We start from the raw sequence: 20,035 nt of genomic DNA, 5'->3' as shown, positions 1-20,035 counted from the left end.
ACTTAGAAGATGAAAATACCACAGTTGCATAAAAACAGCCCAATACTTTTTGATGGACAATTACAGAAATTTGTTAATGAGAAAATAAACAAATAAGGCCAATTAAATATGCAATTATGAGAAGAAAGAATTGAATTAAGCTCTTCCCCATGGAGCTCTACTGAATATTCTCTTTACATTATATTACACAATTTACATCATATGAGAGTACAAATTAACTAGTGGAAAAGAACCCGCAATCTGAACTTCATAAAAACAGTTATTATTCAGAAATTACCTTGAAACTGACAAAGCCCTCAGTGACAATAAAGTGAAATGTAATCAGTATTAGCTACTACCTTTTATGACAGTCTGAAGATTCCATAAGCATTGCTGAATCTTTCCCATTTTCATCAGATTCATGGCCATGAGAATCATGCCCACTTGAGTAGTTTTCATTTGTTTCGTTTCCACTGAAGTCATTTCCACTGGATCCACTGCTCATTTCAATATCTTCTTGAAGGACTTCATGAGAGTGCTCAGGCTTTGTCTGAACTGCTGAATCTTCAGCAATCATCTGGCTATGGTTATTTTCAAGTCCAGAATAATCACTCATTTTCTGTTGCTCTTTTAAAGAGAATGATGAAGAAATGTTTTCACTGATACCAGGTGGCTGCTCAGAGTTCTGCTCTTCAGTGTTAGCATAGAACCCTCTGAACTTGATAGAGTCCATGGGACAGTCATTAGAAACACTGCCAAGATCAACAGCAAATTCAAGCCATATTCAGAATTTTCTCTTGGGATAAATTCTGTTTGAAAGTACAGACCCAAAAATCTGAGGAGGAAAGGAAAGAAAAAAAAAAATTATCTTCTTGTATGTCTGCTGACAAACTGGAATTCTCACTGACTGAAGTGAGAAGTGATACTCATAGTTAATATACTCAGCATTTTAACAGTGACAAATCAAACAAAGGCAAACATAACCATGTTTTAATGTGGAAAAAAGTATTTATTTTTTAGTAAAACCCCCAAAAAAGAGGATGCAGAAGAAACATAAAAAACTCCTTAAAATTATAAATATTCACATTTTCTATTCTCCTACTTAATACTTGACAATTTTACTGCCTGGATTTGAACAGTAGCTATTATTATTTTCAGTGAACCATTCCCTTGGCTTCCAGTTTCCCTTGTAAACCACGAAGACTCCATCAGAGGATTCCTTACTTGGTTTGGAGGTAGTTTGGGCTTTTTTATTGGCTGTTTTTTGTTTGGTGCTTGGTTGGGTTTTTTTGGTTTTGCCTTAAGATAAGTTCTGCATTTTGACTAATACTTAATTTCTTTCTTTGTATAAGTGCCACACAGGCATACAGTGGTAACAGGGAAACCAAGTACACAAACCCATGCAGGTATCAACCATGAAAATTCTGAGAAACAAGACATAAATAAGCCTGAGCAAAATTTTATATACTGATTACCTCTAAATCAGGAGGGAGCGGGATTTCTGCATTGTTTAGAAATGTAAATGTAGAACAAAAAAAAAAAATCCCTGCTCTTAAATCCAATTCTAACGCACCAAGCTCAACAATCAGTGTATAACGAATTAAGAACACACTAATATTGAAAAGCTATTGAAGGAGAAGTAATATTGAGCAGTTCAGCTTTATCAATAAAGATATTTCATCTGACTCATTTCCTTGTCTATTTAAGCAACCCACAGAGACAACAATACTTGTTGAACTAAGATTCAACAATACTAATGAACTAAGATTCTCCAAACAATGTAATTCATCAGCAGAAAAAAGGGGTCCTTCCACCTCTGGGCAAGATAACAGCTGTTGACTAATAAACCTCTGGAATAAAAAAGCCCATGAAAAAATCTGCAGCTAAGTTTTGCTATTATCAACAGCAGCAGCCTCCTTTTAAACACATTTATTTTTAGAAATTCTATAACTTAACATTTATTTAAAATGTAATATGATTTAACTCTCCTCTCCCTCAAAAAAAAAAAAAAAAAAAACCAAAAAAAAACCACCACCCTAAAAAAAAACAAAATGCAAAAAACACCAAAAACAAACCACACCAAACAAAAAAATTTCAACTATTTTCTTACCCTCCTAATTTCTGTTTTTCCAGACATTTTACATTTACTTTGAGTATTTCAGAAGAAAATACTACTTTCTCCTTGTTTGGCCAAAGTAATACACAAGATACCTGCTTCCCTGTGAAAGAAGTGTAGTTTAAGGACATTCATTTAAGCTATCAGTAATGGTATAGAAGTATAAATGAATAATATATATATATTATATATATAATATATATTAATATATATATAATATTATATATATATATATATATTATATATATTATATAATATTATATAATTATATATATTATATAATATATATATTATAATATATATATTTGTTTGATTGTTTTACACGATTATTCACTAGTACTTCATTACAGATAATGATACAAAAGCCCCCTTGGGTAGAGTAAAATAGACTGACATTTTACTTCTGCATGTATTCAATTCAGGTGCTCTAATCCAGCCTAGATACCCTGTTATGTCATTTCATTGAACAGTAGTATACAGGCAGTAAATCACACTTTAATGACTCTATTAGTGTTTTCTAGACTAAATAGAAACTTTTGTCTTAAAATCTACATAACTGGAACATGCAATAAATGAACATTTTCTCTTAGATGAAACTCCTGTTTTTTCACAATGGCACACAATGTTTAACTACATCAGACAGTTCATCTCTGATTTAATCTCTCTGGTAGATAGAGCTCCCACTTGAACTTGCCTTACTAAGGTAAGACATTTTAATGAATGTCTACCCCAGCCAGTGCTTAACAATGCAGGGCTGGGCACTCATTTGGGCTGAGTGCCTGAAAACAAAGAACTCAAAGAGAGTGAGTATAGACAGCAGCACTGGGAATACCCATTTGAACAGCATGAGACAAACCTCCTGTTACTATAGAAGTACAGAGTGTTTTTTATACATGTGCTCATCTATCCTCACCCAGGAAATGCTCTTAGCACTACTTCAAGTATCACAGAAATAAGAGCATCTCTCTGGTTAAGTAAGTGAACCCACTCTCAAGAAGCCACTTCCAATGTGTCAGCTGTACTATTATTTGACAGAGAACACAGACTGTGAAGTTCTAGAGGATTCAGCAAGTAAAGGTACTCCAAAATACAGCAAGCTACTCAGCTAGTAATGGGAGGACTTTTTACCTTCCCTGTGAAGACTAAAAGTAACCTTAGAGATCATCTACAGCATTTTGTCCCCTTCTAGCAAATGCTTTATGCACATCAAAGCTATACAGATGAAGCTCATCATGATTAAAATTAAGCCTCTGGAAAAAAAAAAAAAAGCCACAGCATCCCATTTTCAGGAAATTTGACATGCAGGATCTTAAAGTGAGCTTAAACATTACTCATACTATATTCTCTGTCTAGAGTGGGATCACCTTCTATTTTTCTGACTGAATGATACTGAGAAAAAGCTTCAGAAACACACTGCCATAACCAAAATGACGTTATCTGCCAATAAACTACACTATTTCTTTAGAGGTAGGAAAAAAAAGTATGTATATAAAAAAAAAGATAGCTTTGGGCTGCTTAAATTACTTACTGAAAACTACTTAAATCACTATCAATAGGTTCATAAACATGAACTGCTAGAAGACAAACGCGTCCTATCACCCTAAATCCTCTAAAAATAATTAGCCCATAATTATTTTTAAAACAAGCAGTAATACATGTATGAGAATAATTGTGTTATTTATGGGAAGGGCAATGATTCCACCACAACTTTCCTACTCTGAATGCAAACATTTTGTACTTAAGCCTTCAAGCACAAAAAGCTTCTCTCCATTTCTGGAGCCAAATGGTATCACCCGTACCACAGCATTTTCAGCCTCAAGAGTTGTACGCAAATTTTATTTGGAACAACTTTCCTTGGAAAATTATTTCCCCAATGTCTTTTCTGTAATCTTTGGAAGGTTAAAAGTCAATGAAATTGTGCCATACTTAGCACGTTAAGTCTGAAAGTCTGAAATTCTGAGCTGTTAAACCACTGATGAGTTTTTTTTTTCCACCTCCAAATATTATCTGTTGTCTCATCCCCTCCCATCTTTTCTGACACTCAGGCCAGCTTCTGCCAGGTATTTGGAAGAAACTTCAATAGTACTTCCTTTGGTGGGAAAGAATCACTCCAAATATATATATAAGCTCTCGAATCACTCCAAATATATATATAAGCTCTCCAATCACTTCTGCAGAATTTCCTGTGCCTCCTTGAATAAATCAACAGTAATTCAACTACAGGTAAGATTTTAAAAAATATTCTTATTTTAAGCAATGCATTCAAACTACAAAAATCATCAACAGAAAGGAAAGAGCTACTAGTCCATAGGAGATAGCATGTGAATTTTATTCCTCCTGATACCTGGCACAAACTTGTGTCAGGAAACATTTAAATCGTGTTACTTCTGTCTCTAGCAACATGCCAGAACTTCTGCAGCTTTGTCCACAGTAAGTATTTCTGCTGTTCCTATCTAACTACATTACAGTGGTAACGATTTGGAGCCCAAGGACAATGGTGTCAGAAACAAAAATGAGTATCCCACTAATGGAGAAGACAGAAGCCTGATCTTTATAAAGGTATCTTTTGACAAGAATTGGCTCAACTCTGATGTAGAATGGTGTTGAATGTCACTGAAAGTCAGCCTTAAATAAAATTTCTGTTGTTTCAAAATCTCAAAAAAGTCTTATTGCCAAAAGGCAGATACCAGAGTAAAGAATCCAGGAAGAATAAATAGAAAGGAGCAAGAAAAAGACTATGATAGACTTCCAACAACTTAGGGGACAAATGGAAGAGGAATGTTTCTATAACAAGAGCTTGTATAATATACAAAAAAGCCAAGACACACAGAAGTAGCAATTTTCCTTTATGCCACGTTTGGATGTATTTTCTACAAAGACATGAGAATAACTGAAAAAAAGAACAGACTGGCAATTACCCTACACCATCCTCTGTGCCTATAATTTTAGATCAGATGCATCTGATGCGTCTGGCTAGACTTTCCTCTCAAAAAGAAGACAACATTAAGTGGAACATCTGCATTCATGTGCAAGCACTGCACAAACACTTCAGGAGCACAGAGGGTCAGTCATCCCAGAGATTAATTAACATTAAAACTAATCTCAGGCAAAAGTCCATAATAAATTGCACATATTCATTCCACTTACATGCTTGAATAAATTTCCAATCAATAACTGAATAAGAATGAAAAGGTAATAGTCTGCACACTTTGCCAGTCTGAGATTGTCTCCTGTTACCACAGTTGAAGGATGGTAACTGCACCTCATACCAAGTTCATTAAGCAAGAGCAGACAGCCATGTGGCAATAGAATCTCTATTTTTTGATATTTCCTGCTACACTTTTGTAAACTTTTAAGGCAGTTTGCCTATGTTGACTCTAAATAAAAACTTTTAAAATCTTGAATTGGCACCACTTAAGCTTGATTTTAAGGCAACTGGTTCACAAAAATGTTCTACTCTTCTAGAAAGAAAAAACGTCCTTAAGTCACTCAGGCAAAGATTAGAACTCTAAGATCTTGATGCAGCCCATGTAAAAGGCAACATACTTCCATTGACTACTACGGATAAATATTGGCATTAATACACCAAGTTAGATGTGCAGAAAATGTCTTCTGGTTAATTATTTGCTACAGAAGCTCCTCTATCCTGCAGTAAGACAATGGAACTTCAGCATCCCAGGAAAACATTCCGAAGTATGTACAGACAAATGTTCAAATAAATAACCATAAAATAACTTTTGGAAAAGACCTTTAACATGACATCAAGTCCAACTGTTTACCTGGTACTGCTAAGGCCACCACTAAACCCTCTCCTTGAGAACTACATCTACATAGCTCCAGGAATGGTGACACAACCACTTCCCTGGGCAGCCTGTTGCCGTGCCTGACAATCCTTTTGGTGAACAATTTTTTCACAATATCCAATCTAAACCTCCCATGGCACAATTTGAGGCCATTTCCTTTTATCTTATTTCATGTTGCTTGGGAGAAGAGACAAACATGCACAAATAACAGTGTTATGCTTCTGAAATTCCCCCTTAAGGAGGACTGTAGAACACCAAGGAGGCAAATTTATTTTGAAGCTATAACATTTAAACTCAAAAACCTTGTTTCAGAGATCTAGCTACATTCAGAGAACAGTTTTTTCCAGATTTATTTTCACACAGAAGTTACCATATCTAGTACTGGCATTTAAAGAACAAAAATTAAAAACCCAGAGTCCAAATTCAAGAACTGAATATGAGGAGAGTATCTGAAGATGAGTCCACACTTGCTACCAATATGAAACTACCAATGAACAAATGAAGCAAGAGATACACCACCCTTCATGATTACATGTTAGACATGTGAACGTTTGGGCATGCTTTGGGCAAAGACATTCCTAATGGTTAGGATTCAGTTTTAGTGAAGATCTTAACCACAAGAAGAGTTTCCACATGTCTTCTGGATGATTGTTTTGCAAAATGGAAAAAGTTCTCATTTGTATGACAAGTAACTGGCAGGCATTTAATCATATCATGAAATTTGAGAGAAAATTGAAAATTAACACCTACAATGAATGCATTCTCTGTGTGTAATTAGACAATAATTAAATGCTTGGAAGTAGCAAAACATTAGGAAAAAATTTTGAAAAACAAGCAATAATCCAAGAAGTGACTTGTCTATCTGTACAACTTCACCAGCAATAACATTGAGAGCTTCATTTTTTGTTGCAACTGACTGATACAAATAAGAGTATCTTCACTAGGACACTTTGTAGCAAGGGGCAGGGAGAGAAAAAGATGACAGTATTCTCTGACTTCGCTATAAAACAAAGTAACAAAAGATGCTTAACAATTTCCTGCAAGACTTTTCGAACAAACAAAAGAAATTTATATTTTAAGATTCCCCATCCTACTGCAAACCATGATAAATAAGTTATGCTCTTTGTCTTAAGAAAGGACAATATGGCAAGAAAATTATCAACGATATCTATAAGATCACAAGTGTTTCCATAAAAATGTGAATTTCACAGTAACACAATTTGTGATTTGTTGATAAGGATTCACCTTTCAGTTCAAGAGAATCTAGAACACAGGGGTGATATTTAAATAAAAGTTAATAGTATATTTATGAAGGTGATCCTAATTAACCACTGCTTGCAGCTACCACTTTACAATAGAGGAACAGATCAAGATGCAGCCTTGGCCCAGAACAACCCAAGAGCCACCCTGAATTTATAGTAGCACCTATAGAAGAAGAGGTCAGCACAAGCACCAGGCCAGGTCCCCTGAATCCATAGCAAGGATGCCTCCAACCAGAGTTTCCTCAGTAAAGAAACTCAAAACCTGAATTTAAGAATATGTATCATTTTTAGCTAAAACATTCTAGCTTCAAATAAGGTAGCTTCCAGTTTACACCCACAAAATAACGCTGAATTATTATATATATATATGACTGAAATCACAGTGTTAGGATAAACCAAACACAGAACAATGTATTTTCTGCATTACTTCCAGGTGGGGTGGGAAATCATCTTTCTACTAACATAATCATAACAATTATGTATGTTTCTTACCTGTTTTTTCTATGAAAAGTTGGTTAAAGTGTTTATCAAGCTCCCTTCCAGCTAGCATCAAAAGCATGAAGTGCCTAGGTCCAAAGTCTCCCACATGCCTTTAATTCTTGTCTCATCCTCTTCTACGGGAATTCTTTGACCATTACAGAGTCCGGACACCTCTACAACTATAAAATATAAAAGAAATACCTGGGCCCCCCAACAGTGTCCTCTTCAAACAGATACCACAGATGTTCACAGCTATGCCATGCCTATGCAGATAAATGTTGGTTAACTATGAAACAGTCACCCAGTACAGGAATCAAGACACGAAATTGCATTTTAAATACATTTGGTCTAATGTAAAGTCTTACAGAGCTTACAGAAACTTCTACCCTAGATAAAATAACCCTTTCAATTCACTACTGGCACGGTTTTGTAATACGTATATGCATAGTATGTGTACATATTCTGCACGGGCTGACAGAGCCACTAAAAATAAAGGGCCAACAGCTCCTATAGATAGTAGAGTAAAATGCCTGATACACTACATAGGAGCTTAAAAAACTAAGGAAATTGGGCTAGATACCATTTTAACACCTGATCTAGACTCATTTACATAACTGTAGGCTTGGTATGAGCTTTAAAGAGCAAGCTACAAAACTGCAGTTTACTAACACAGAATAGCAGAGATCAAAAAGGACCTCCAGAAGTCATCCTGCCCAGCCTCCTGTTCAGGTAGGGTCACCTAAAGCAGGCTGTAGACCCAGAAACATCTCCAAATGCCTCTTTACTATCTCCAAGGATGAAGGTTACACAGCCACTCTGGGCAACCTATACAACCTCACAATTAAAAATAAAATAAAACTTAAGAAGTTTGTCCTTACGTTCAGAAGTCTCTACTAACAGAGTCCATCCACGCTATTATTCTTCCTAAGAAAAACACTGGGAATTTCAGCAGGAAAAAGAAAATCTGACAACTCTTAATAAATCTAGGAAACTATGTCTCTTGGTACATGCCACTGCCATGTAACACAAAGAAATACTAGAATTAAAAAAAAAAAATAAAATAGTAATCAGAATTTCAGAAAATAAACATTTCTGTGGCAACAATTACATCACTTTTAGTGTTTCATTTGGATATGTAGAACGAATGTTTGGAGCAAAAATTTGGAACAGTGCTCGGATCCCAAGCTAACCATTCTGGAAGACAGCCCATGTTAACATGCCTTAATTTAACATGCTGCATGTCTACCAACTGTTAAAAGTACATTTGTGTTGGCCAGACTTAAGGAAGAATTTATTCACAACATTCCATTCTGTATAATGCTGCAATGCCAATACAAGTTCCACAAGTCTCAGTTTATGATACAAATTGGATCTTTAGATGCCGTACTTCTGTCTTTATGATAAATTGTTAAAATGGGTTTTGAATTATGAACTCTGTCCTTGAGAAGTATTAGATATTACCTTATCTGGAACTACTTGCATATTTTGCAATTTTTACCTCGAGTGCTGAAAATGTGGAATGACTTTCAGCACTAGTTAAATTCTCCTTTAAAGAACATGAACTCATCTCCCTCTAATCTCTATTTCCTTAATGGAGTTAAATTTATATCTGTATTAATCATGATCTACAAGAAATTAACCACAAGGTATTTCCTAGCTATTTATGAAGTGACATAGGACTTCACTAGTTTGATGACTTCCATCCTGACATTTTTATAGATAAACAAATTAAAAAGGTTAAACAAAGTCTAAGTTTGAAGAGAACAACTGCAGTAGCAGCAATATTGACTTCATCTACTTAATGCACTTAGGGAGACGTTAAAAAAAGCAGTCCTTGTAAACTTCTAAAAATTCTCATTAGCCTTTCTACAATTTAACTGAAAGCTATAACAAATCTAAGCCAAAAGGATTTATGTCGGAAACCAAATACAGGTCATCCAAATCAGGCATTTTATCAGTTTCAGTAGAATTAATGGCAGTCTAGTCTACTGTTATTTGCCAGAGGAAATGTACAAATGACTAAGTATGCCCAAATTCCATAGAACTAAAAGAGCTCATGCACATATGGCACGTCAAGGTGGTCTTTTCCACAGGAGGAAGTTTAAGTTGATCAGTAGAGAAAGTACATAGAACTCAAGACAACATTCCCCTCCATAGCGAGATTCACCTACTCTAAGCATAGAAGATTTCAAATATAAAAAAATTAAAACAAAAAAAAAAAAAACAAAAAAAAAAAAATCAACCTGCTTTAAAGAACACACCTGTATTACAGGATCCCAACTAAGATCACTTTCTGCAGAGAACTGAAGTCACACCTGCAGTATTGAAAAGAGAACACTGTAAGCTTTAAGAACCTATTCACACTTGGTAGCCACAGAAAAACTAGGGTTTTTTTCAATCATTTAGACTAATCAGATAGTATAGCATTAATCCTCAATATCTCCATTACAACTTTAACTGTATTGGAATATTACAGTACTGTCCAGAACTGCTCTTCTTGTCTTTCCTGCCTTGAGCCAATAGTGTCCCATCATCAGATTATGTATAACAGAACCACTTGGGTTAATTTTTTTTCCCCTTATAACATGCCTCCACCATTCTCTTTTCAACTCTCAGCCATTTCCTATTTTTACTCCTCTAGACATCAACTCTACTTTCAAAATGTTTCCATAATTCTGACCATCAATTTTGCTTTCTTAAACCACTACACATCCCACCTGTGCTGTAATAAGCTTTTTTTGTCATCAGCTTCTCACACAAACACAAATGTGCGTAAGTCAGTACCTCTGATGCCAAGTGTTCAACTTCTCAAACAGAGATTAGAATAGGATCAGCCTGTGAGAAAGGAGAGCACCAAAAAATACTATTGAAAGCTATGACCTGCTTTCTAAATCAAAGCTTAGAAGCATAATGTTTTTCCTTTCTCCTCCTGAGCTCTCATTTTGATTATCTGAGTAATACTAACTACTTACTTTGTCTCCTGGACCCTAGAATTTTCCTCACCATTAAAATTTCAAAAATAAAAACGAAACCCAGTGTCAAGGTATAACACAAATTATACTGAGGATGACGTATATGGGATGGAATACTCTGTTTGAGAAACTTGCTGTTAATTTCAGCAAGTGCAACTACCTACAAGAGACTTAGCAAAAAGCAAGTACAAGACAGAAAAATCACCTTTATCCTGGCCCAAACCAGGACACCCAGGAAGTTTATTAATAACTTCTGCACAGCAAACAATGCAGATGTAGCACTTGATACTGGACGCTACACCACATTTCAGCTTCCTAGAGATTTTGAGAACCCACACCATTTTCAAGGAATCATTTCCTGTGCTTCAAGATTTGTACAACAGGTCTTAAAAAATGTAATGCCCTGAATATCTTCTTATTTCTCAGCATTCTAACATTATGACTCAAATGAAGCATCTCAAGAAGCACCAACAACAAAATCAGAGAAAGAACTGGTATTACTTCTTTGGGGACAGCATAAGACACTCACCTTAATGAATGCAGCAATCATGATCTTTCCAAATCTTAAAGTGTCATAAATATATTCCTATTTAAAAATAAAAATAAAATAAGCCTTATAATCAAGGTAAACTATGAAACATAAGTCAATTTAATAATGCAAGTCTAGACATGCAGAACACCTATTCAACACCTGAAGAACATCTATAAAGACTACGAACACAAAATTAGGTAACACAGGAAATTTTACTGATAAAATGTTAACTATTACTGTAACTTTAACTTCTACACTGGTTCTTTGTGCAATGCACAACATAACTATTCACCTAACTCTGTTCCCTTTATAAACCTAAGAAACCCTCCCAAACTCTTTCTGCAATCTTCATTTACTGTCAGAATACTATTTACGTAATACTGGTATCACCACAGTGATTTTATAATCAACCACTCACTCATGAAAGAGCATGAGTGAATGAGTATTACCATGTATAAAATTTGGTATCACATATTGGAATTCACTTTATGTTTCTTCTTCCACAGATTACAATCCTAAAAGATTTTGCCACCGAAAACCAGGTTTTTAATTACTGTTAGCAGATTAAAAACTCTTCAGAAATAATTCAGCTGAGCAAAAGGATGGACATCATGATCAAGACTACAAAATACAAGTACACATTCTTAAAAAAAAAAAAGCTGTCCCCGCCTACTAAAACTTATGCTGCTTTTACTTAGGTTTTTTAATGAAGCAAACAAAAAAAAAAGCCCAAACAAACAAACCATAAACCCCAAACAAACAAAAAAATATCCTCCACCCCCCAAAAAAACCCAAACTTATCCCCAAACAACTCAAGAAGCAGCTTCCTTAATTAGTTCCTAGAGGGATAAACAAGAAAAAAGTAAAACCCTCAAGTGATGATTCCTAAATGGACCTAAGTTTGTCACCAGCCATTTCTATTCCTGAAGGACTCATGGCACCACTATTATTTAATTTCCTTCCAGATTTAGATTGATTTGTGGTTTTTAAAGCTGCTTATTCTCCCCATGGAGTAACTAATAGCAAAAAGTCAGCCTGAGGTAACAGGACAAAGTCAATCCAGCTTTACTATGAATCACAGGGTACCAACACAGTGTTGAACTTAATCAAGTGAACTCCTGGAGGATCAATCTCACCTGTGCTGTGTTGACCAACCCAGGCCAGCTCATGATTCATTTGCTTTCCTGTAACTATAAAAAACCAAGAACCAAAGTAACCTCCCCTTCTCCTCACCCCTCCAAAAGCTGTCAGAGCCCCTCTACCACCTAGCAGGAATTGTTCTCTTTTCTGCCAGACCAGAAGCAAAGCTTATTTTACTCTTTCAGGTAATTATTCCTTGTTCTGTTAAGCTGTGCTCAAGTGTCTACAGTGGATCTGTACTGATATCCCCGAGAGCCAAAAGAAATTGTCTTTCTCAAGTTTATTCCTCTACCTTGAATGGCCCAGAGCTAAGTTTAATTGCCAATAGGTTGGGTATTTACCATTAAAAAAAAAAAAAAAGAGCAAAACAATAAACCAAGTAGACATTGACATAGACCCCTAGCAGACAAGATCATTGCAGGCTGTGCCAAGACATCTTGGGAAGAGGATAAACACAGACTCCTTTACTTGCCCAATGCTAATTTCTAGACATCTTTCCTTCTATTCCCATAAGTACATTCCTAAAGGCAAATTAAAATTCTTTGTATTAAATGTGAAGTTTAGAAGACATTCCCTCCTCTTTGTAAACAAAACCACTATTCCCTTTTTGTGTGAAACTGTAGAAATTACTGAGCAGATCAGTAGTCAGAAGTCTAATATTTACATATGTCAACTCTTGTCCTTTTTGAACAGGAAGCATTCCCTGCCTTTCAGAACAAAATAAACACAATACATTTGAGTTAGTGTGGTCACAGAAAGGAAGGAAAAATATCATGCCCCACCACGCAGTCACGTATTTTACCTTTATTACAGGTGAAACTAGATCTGAAGCATCTTCAACACCCTATTTCAGCTCCAATATTTGATGATGTCTCCCTTAAGCAGTGTATTTGCATGCCTATGGCTCCCCTCCCTTAAAAAGTGCCAGAATTTCACCATGAAGTATTACAATTGGAGTTCCAATGCTGCTCTTTAGACATTGCTGCAGTTTGTACCCACTTAAAACACTTCTGTCAGAATTAATGGTTCATTCTGGAAGACTCTGTGCCAAACAAATTCTCTATTACTAATCCAGACCCCACTGTATCAGTAATCCACTCCACAAAGCACAGCAACCTAACAAACACGATGTACCTGTCCTATGAGTTAGTTGTACTCAGACCAAGAAATCGGAGCTCAAGATACAGAGGAACCCATGGTAGGGATGCAATTGAAATCAAAGAAGTGCTTTATATACTTCAGATCTTTGCACTATTACAGAAAATAATGGCAGAAACATAAAAGTACATGTAATAGGGTCAAGTACAAAAACCATACTTCTGAATACTAAGATTCAGAAGCTACAACAAATAAGGGGGATAGGAAGCCAAGGCAACAAAGAGGAGAAGTACTGGACATTCTCAACCACCATTTCATCTTGCCTCCCTAAGCTTCAATTATGAAAAATCACAGGTGTTATTTACCAGAAAAGTGTTTTTGGTTTAGGACAGGATGTTTGAAAGGTAGTGTAGCTTTGGTTCTGCTTTTAAAAAACATCTTTAACCAAGTACAGTAAAAAAAAAAAGCTGCAAAATAAACCCCCAAAGTCCTTCCTGAACATTTTGACATACAAATGAGCTATATTTCCCACTGTCACACCTTTTTAGGATGAACATCAGTATTGAGAGTCCCAAACTTCTGCAGCCTTCTCACAATATTTCCAGAATAACCTCATACTCTTGCCCCAAGAAATATGTTTCCTGTGTATTCAGTCCACTTGGCATGAAAGCAGCATATTGTGTCTTTACCCCCATCAGCACCCCAGTAAGTTTTGCTTTCTATTAGGGTAAAATGAAGATAAAAGGAAAATCATACTTTATGACTGTATTTTGAGGAAGGTAAAATTAGTCTTCTTACAAGCAAAGTCATCTAAATCAGACTACCAAAACCAAAATTTAGAGAAATCAGACTGCTTCTCTAGGACTGCCACACACCACCTCACCAGCAGCTAAAAACATCTGTACAAAACGTTTTTTTCACCCTACAATAACTTTCACATACACAAAATTCTCATAACCCCACTTACACAAGTGGATAAACAGGGAAAACATGCTCTACAGTACAGTCTGTGCAACTTGCATAAAACTTATTATATTGCTGCTGTCTCTCAGGAACTCTTCAAGAGAGAGAAAGGACCAACTGGCTATACTGGATGGGTACAATTCCAGTGCTGGCAATTTAGACACAAAGACTGTATCTACAATTAAAAGATAATCTCACAAATACCCAACAGAAGCACAGAAGATTGATCTGCTGTGCTGCTTTTGACAGGGATTGAGTTAATGTTCGTCATGGTAGCTGGTACAAGCTGTGCTTGGGATTTGTCCCAGAAGCAGAGCTGCTAGTTGGGACAGCTGGCCCCAAGTAACCAAAGGGATATTCCATACCATATGATGTCATGCTCAGCATATAAAGTTGGGGAAGAAGGACTGAGGGATGTTTAGAGTGATGGCATTTGTCTTTCCAGGTAACTACTACACATGATGGATCCCTGCTTTCCTGGAGATGGCTGAACACCCTGTGTCCCCATGGGAAGCAGTCACCTAATACCTCGCTTTGCTTGGGCAGTTTTTGCTTTACCTGTTAAACTGTCTGTATTTCAAACCAAGAGTTTTCTTACTTTTACTCTTCTGGTTCCCTCCCCCATCCTACAGGAGAGGAGTCAGTAAGTGGCTGTACAGGGCTCACCCGCCAGCTAGGGTTAAACCATTGCATCTGCCCATGTTCCACTAGTGCTGGAAGACAGAGTACAAGCAGGCTGCAGGAGCGTGCCTGCTCATCTCCTAAGCCACTTACCAGAGTACCAAATCACTAGGTGTGTGCTCAGACATGTGGATTTCCATGTGTGGGGGTGCTTTCCTACTATGAGTGGTTGCTGGCTCACTGTCAGCATGAACAGAACGTGCCCTAATGAGTGGCTTCAGAGCCTCTCCACAGCCTTTAGAGACACTCACACCAACCTTCCTTCATTTTGGTCCTCTCTACCATACTGTATTTCACAAAAGTGGCCTGGGGCCACAAGAAATCCCAGGAACAGATCACAAAACCACATAGAGTTTTTGACTGCTTCCTTCTCTTTTTCTATGTCCTTTTAGCATACTTTACAGAAGGAAGTGTCACCTGTAGCTAAAAGGAAACAGCTCACAAAGAAACCCTCTTGTCTGAAAGTAGAGTTGTTCTCTAGTAACCAAGAACTACCAAACAAAAGGTCTGCCTTACTACCAACAATACATTTAACATTAACAGCCTGAGATCCACAACAGCAGTGATTAAGTTTAAGGCAGCAGTTACAGAAAGAGAGGAGACAGCACCTTTTACACAGCACACAAAACAACACTGGCATTACTTTAAAAGACCATTTCCTGCATCCAGCCTCATCCATACCCAACAGTGCAAGTCAAAGCTCTTCAGAGTAATAAAACTTTAACACAAAGAATAATATAGAGATTTATTTACCAAGTTGCTGTTCAGGACTTGACACGCTAGGTTAACATAACAAATATTCAAGCAGGTTACATTTTCTCACTTAGGCATATAACTGGATGTGAAAAGTTTGAATGCAGTAAGACAACCCAGTTAAAAATCTCTCCAATCCACCATCCTCACCGAGGAATTCTAGGCCATGCAACCAAACAAAACTGGACACAAAAATTCCTTTTCAGAACCACCTGATTATCTAGTAATTATGATGTGGTAACGTTATGAGTATAATACACTGTCTACAGGACACTCATGCCAAGTGTTATACAACACGTTCCTAAGAACATGACGTTCCTCTTTAACATAGGCCAACCATAGCAACCCTATAAAAAACACTACACCTGATGTAGACTAGTGATAATTTACTTGTTCTACTGGTTAGCAGCAATCTACTGGCTTTTATACCGCACCAAATATACCTCATCCCACAGTAACTTGCTCATGTGCTTATACTTTATCAAGTTAAAACCAAAGTTTTTTGGAAGTAAAGAATGTTTTGGCATTGTAAAGATATTAGAGAAATAAGGGTGTGGCAGGAATCCAGGAAAAAGCAAAATGGTTTATCAATCTCTATCTAAACAAAACACTTCCTGATCATAAGAAGGTATGAGGCAGAAAAATCCAGAACATTTAATCAGTTTCCCCATTTCACTCTGCTCTCATACTGTGGCTAAACGCGATCAAAATCTCAATTTACTTAAAAAAAAAAATTGAAATTTATTACTACAAAAAGGTGAAACTTATTAGTAATATATATATATGTGTTATATATATAAAACTATATATAAAATATATATAGTTATATATAAAATACATAATTAGGTGAAATCTATTACTGTAAAACCATATTGTCCGAAGACAGGCTCAAGTAAGTTTACTTGAACAAAGTGTATAGTTATATATTTTAATCTCATGACAGAGAAAAAAAAAGTGAAAAAGTAAGGTATTACACCAAGAACTGCCACAATATGCTGACTCAAATTCCTCACAGTGGAAATCCAGAAGGAGTATGAGTAAACCATAAAAATGAAGATTTTTTAGATTTTCACAGTGGGCATTAATGTGTTAATAAAACATAGCAAGCCCACAAGTCCCACCGGCTGACAAATAAACAAAAAGCCCAGCATAAAGGAAATCAGAAAAATTGCTGAATCTGAAGAAAGCTCACAAAAGCAAAAATCCTGGTTTCTATGCCTTTACCTTCTGGATTAGGTCAAGCTGAACTACACTGCTCCACAGCACAGGACACACTCTTTCCCCTGCACTGTGTTGGACACTGATGCAAACTACAGCATTCTCACTTCCACCTTGAAATAAGCAGCTGAAGTGTCTGAAACCCCACCAAAAATCAAAGGACACTATTTTATTCTTCTATTCTAAGCCAAAGGCTCTCTCTTTTCTATTATAGCTTACTAGTGAGGTGAGCAATCTCCAGAACAAGGATTCCACACCTCAGAAGAGTGCCCAATCACAAGGCTAACAGCAAGCCTTGGAGGAAGCAAGGACATGGTCCTGTTCTCCAGTGAAACTTTCTCACTTTGCAGAAACAGTGCAAGTTTCATTAAGAAAGAGGAAAAAAACCCCAAAACAAAAAGAACCCAAGAGCCTGCAAATACACACAAGTATAAGCAAGAAGGCACTTGATGTTACAGCACACCAACGTGGGCACTTTTCCCAACATGAATCAAAATCTAAGGCCCTGCTCACAAACTTCATATGGAAGAGCCACTTTGTAAAGTGCATAAACAGCACTATGCCCAAGGCTGAGAAGATGAAGGACACATACAGACACTGAGACACCCTAGGAGGTATGAAAAGTTGAGTTTCATCAAGTTCAATGCCCTTAAACCATGCAATATAAAATGGGACCCATTAATGGACTGGGGGCACACTATTGAGGTCTTAGCTGTCAGCTTGACATCCTTAAGTTTTATCAGTAACACTATGTTTTCAAAACTAGCCATTAATATTCATTTAGATACTCTACACTGCCATCATTGTGAGTAATTCAGATTTTACCTTGACAATAAGCAAGGAACAGCTTGATAAGATAGATAAGTAGTTTTAACAAGTGCTAACTAATGTTAATCATCATCTACAAATTCTGTGATTAAAACAGTACTGCCAACTTGAAAGTTTCTCAGTATACTAAATTAGTTTTTAACTCTACTTTTGACGTGACCAGACAATCTTCATATTAGAATCACTATGGAATTTCCACTTGTGTCCCTTTACTAGTAAATTCATAAGTAACAGCTAATCAGCATAAGATTGTAAACATCAGGGTCTTACATTTGGAAAAGAACATCTAAGACATGTCACAGCCCAAAACCAAAGCCACACAGTTCACCAAAATCCTCCATGTCTCAAACAAGCTACTGCTTCACTGGAATACACTTTCAGAGTGCTTCAGTTTCCAAGTACCAGGGACCTCACGCTGACCTGTATGGGGATTTTTAACTTCCTGTAGCAACCAGAGCAAAGCCAGATCCTAACCAATTCTGTCACAAGAAGTTGGTTGTAAAATGTCAGCTCGACTGTTACCATACTGCTCATCAATTTGCATGAAACTATACTTACATAAACGGTTTTGTAATCATGCATGTAATAGCGTGCAACTCATGTCAACAGCAGCACAGCCACGGGGTCTCAAGTAACTATGCATGTCCTTGCAACTATAGGCAACACAAAAAGGAAATCCACCGCACCTGTTGCCTACTCTACCTGTAGCTCATGCATCTCAGCAGCGCGCTAAGATTCTGTTACTTACTGCCACACAGCTCTTCACGTCAAAAAAGCCACCCAGCCAGCCACCAGCACAGCTCTGTCCCCCTATGAGACGGTGTACGGGTCCACGCTCGCCGCCGCGGGACACGTGTGTTCCCCGAAGATGCTGCCCCCTCTATTTTCGCTCCCTCCAAATCCCGGCGCTGACCTTCCGCACGCAGGGGCCCGCAGCCCGCGCCCCGCAGCCCCGACAGTCCCTCGGGACCGGCCCCTTCGCGGCAGAGAGGCCCCCCCGGCCGCAGGGCGGAGAAGCTATAGCCCCCCCGCCGCGCTCCTCCTCCACACCGGCCCGACCGCCGCCCCGCGCCACCGCCCCGTCGGACCGGACGCGGGGTCCTGCCGCCCCGCTCCATGTGGAGGGGACCGCCGTACCGCCGGTCCCCGGGCCGGTCTCACACAGGCAGGGAGAAGAGGTGGCACAGCCGCCCCTCGAAGCCCCCAGCTACCCCCACCACCCTGAAACTGGGGATGGTGTTTAAATGGTAGTGCCTGTGCCCCGCTGCCGGTCTGGGATGGGCGGCGCCGCGCCACAGTCACCCCCAGAGCCCCACACCCCGCGGCCCGGTCCGAGGAGGGGTCGAAGCCAGCACCCCCTTTCCCCGCTACGGTCTGAAACGGGTGTGTGTGTATGTCACAGCCGCCCGCCGCCACCCCCTCCCTGGTTTGAGGAGAGTCGTCCCGTTCCCCCTTCTCGTCCCTATCCGGATCCTCGCGGCATTGCCCGCTCCCCCGGTGGCCCCATCCCGTCTCCCCGGCAACTGGAGAGCCCCGGCGCGCGGGGGTTACGTAACCTCCGCCCGGCGACCGGAGCAGCCCCCTGCCCCCCACCAGGCCGCCCACTGTCCCCTCCTGCCACCTCCGGGATGCCCACCCGACCCCCAGCCCCGGCCGGCCGTCGGGAGAGCGCTCGGCAAAGCCCTACTCACCGAGCACACCACGTCCACCCAGTCCGGCGCAGCCCGGCACCGACTTCATACAGGCAGAAACGTGACTGAGCCCGCAGAGCCCACCCAGCCCGCGGCGCCATTGGCCGTGGGAGCGTGACGCGAACGGGGGACGGGGGCGGGGCGCCTCTCCCATTGGCGGACCCGGACGCCGCTCACTTTACATAAGCCTCACGTGTGGCACCATGTTTCCACCGACAGCCACAATCGCCTCCGAGCTTGCCCCGTCAGCTTGCCTCCCCCTTTCCGCCCCCTCTCCCCCGTCTGCTCCCTCGCCACGGACGCAACCCTCCCCGGCTGTCACCAGAGCGCTCACCGCTGGCGCCCTGCTCCGCGCTGCTCCGCGCCGCCTCTGCCCGCACAGCCCCTCCGCTGCTGGGCCGAGGAGGGCAGAGGTTACATCACGCCTGAGGGAAGAGGCCCCGCCCCCTTTAAGGCGTCCGTGACGTCAGCGCTCGCCCGCTGGCTCGGCGCGCGGGGGACCGTTGGCGGTGGGCGCGC

At 39.1% G+C, this 20,035-nt stretch overlaps 1 protein-coding gene across 9 annotated transcripts in view; it reads right to left on the bottom strand.

Annotated features, from left to right (window-relative positions):
* The window catches only part of PER2 (period circadian regulator 2), a 47,138-nt gene extending 27,495 nt beyond the window's left edge, over positions 1–19,643 (bottom strand). For 2 of the 9 annotated variants that reach the window (XM_071751874.1, XM_071751883.1), the window contains exons 1-5: positions 19,517–19,643; positions 11,142–11,198; positions 9,902–9,955; positions 7,653–7,813; positions 339–814 (exon numbers count right to left, since the gene is read on the bottom strand). In XM_071751874.1, coding sequence (XP_071607975.1) covers positions 339–712 — 374 coding nt within the window. In that variant the 5' untranslated portion in view covers positions 713–814; positions 7,653–7,813; positions 9,902–9,955; positions 11,142–11,198; positions 19,517–19,643. Of the gene's footprint in view, positions 1–338; positions 815–2,089; positions 2,191–7,652; positions 7,820–9,901; positions 9,956–11,141; positions 11,199–12,280; positions 12,336–13,086; positions 13,109–19,516 lie in introns of those variants that run through there. The other 7 variants (XM_071751875.1, XM_071751876.1, XM_071751878.1 and 4 more) reach the window with 7 other exon arrangements.
* Between the last annotated feature and the right edge of the window lie 392 nt (positions 19,644–20,035).

This window comes from Heliangelus exortis, chromosome 9 (genome assembly GCF_036169615.1).
Source record: "Heliangelus exortis chromosome 9, bHelExo1.hap1, whole genome shotgun sequence".
Taxonomy (NCBI): domain Eukaryota; kingdom Metazoa; phylum Chordata; class Aves; order Apodiformes; family Trochilidae; genus Heliangelus; species Heliangelus exortis.
Note: the sequence above shows the minus strand (reverse complement) of the source record. Positions and strands in the feature narration are given on the sequence as shown.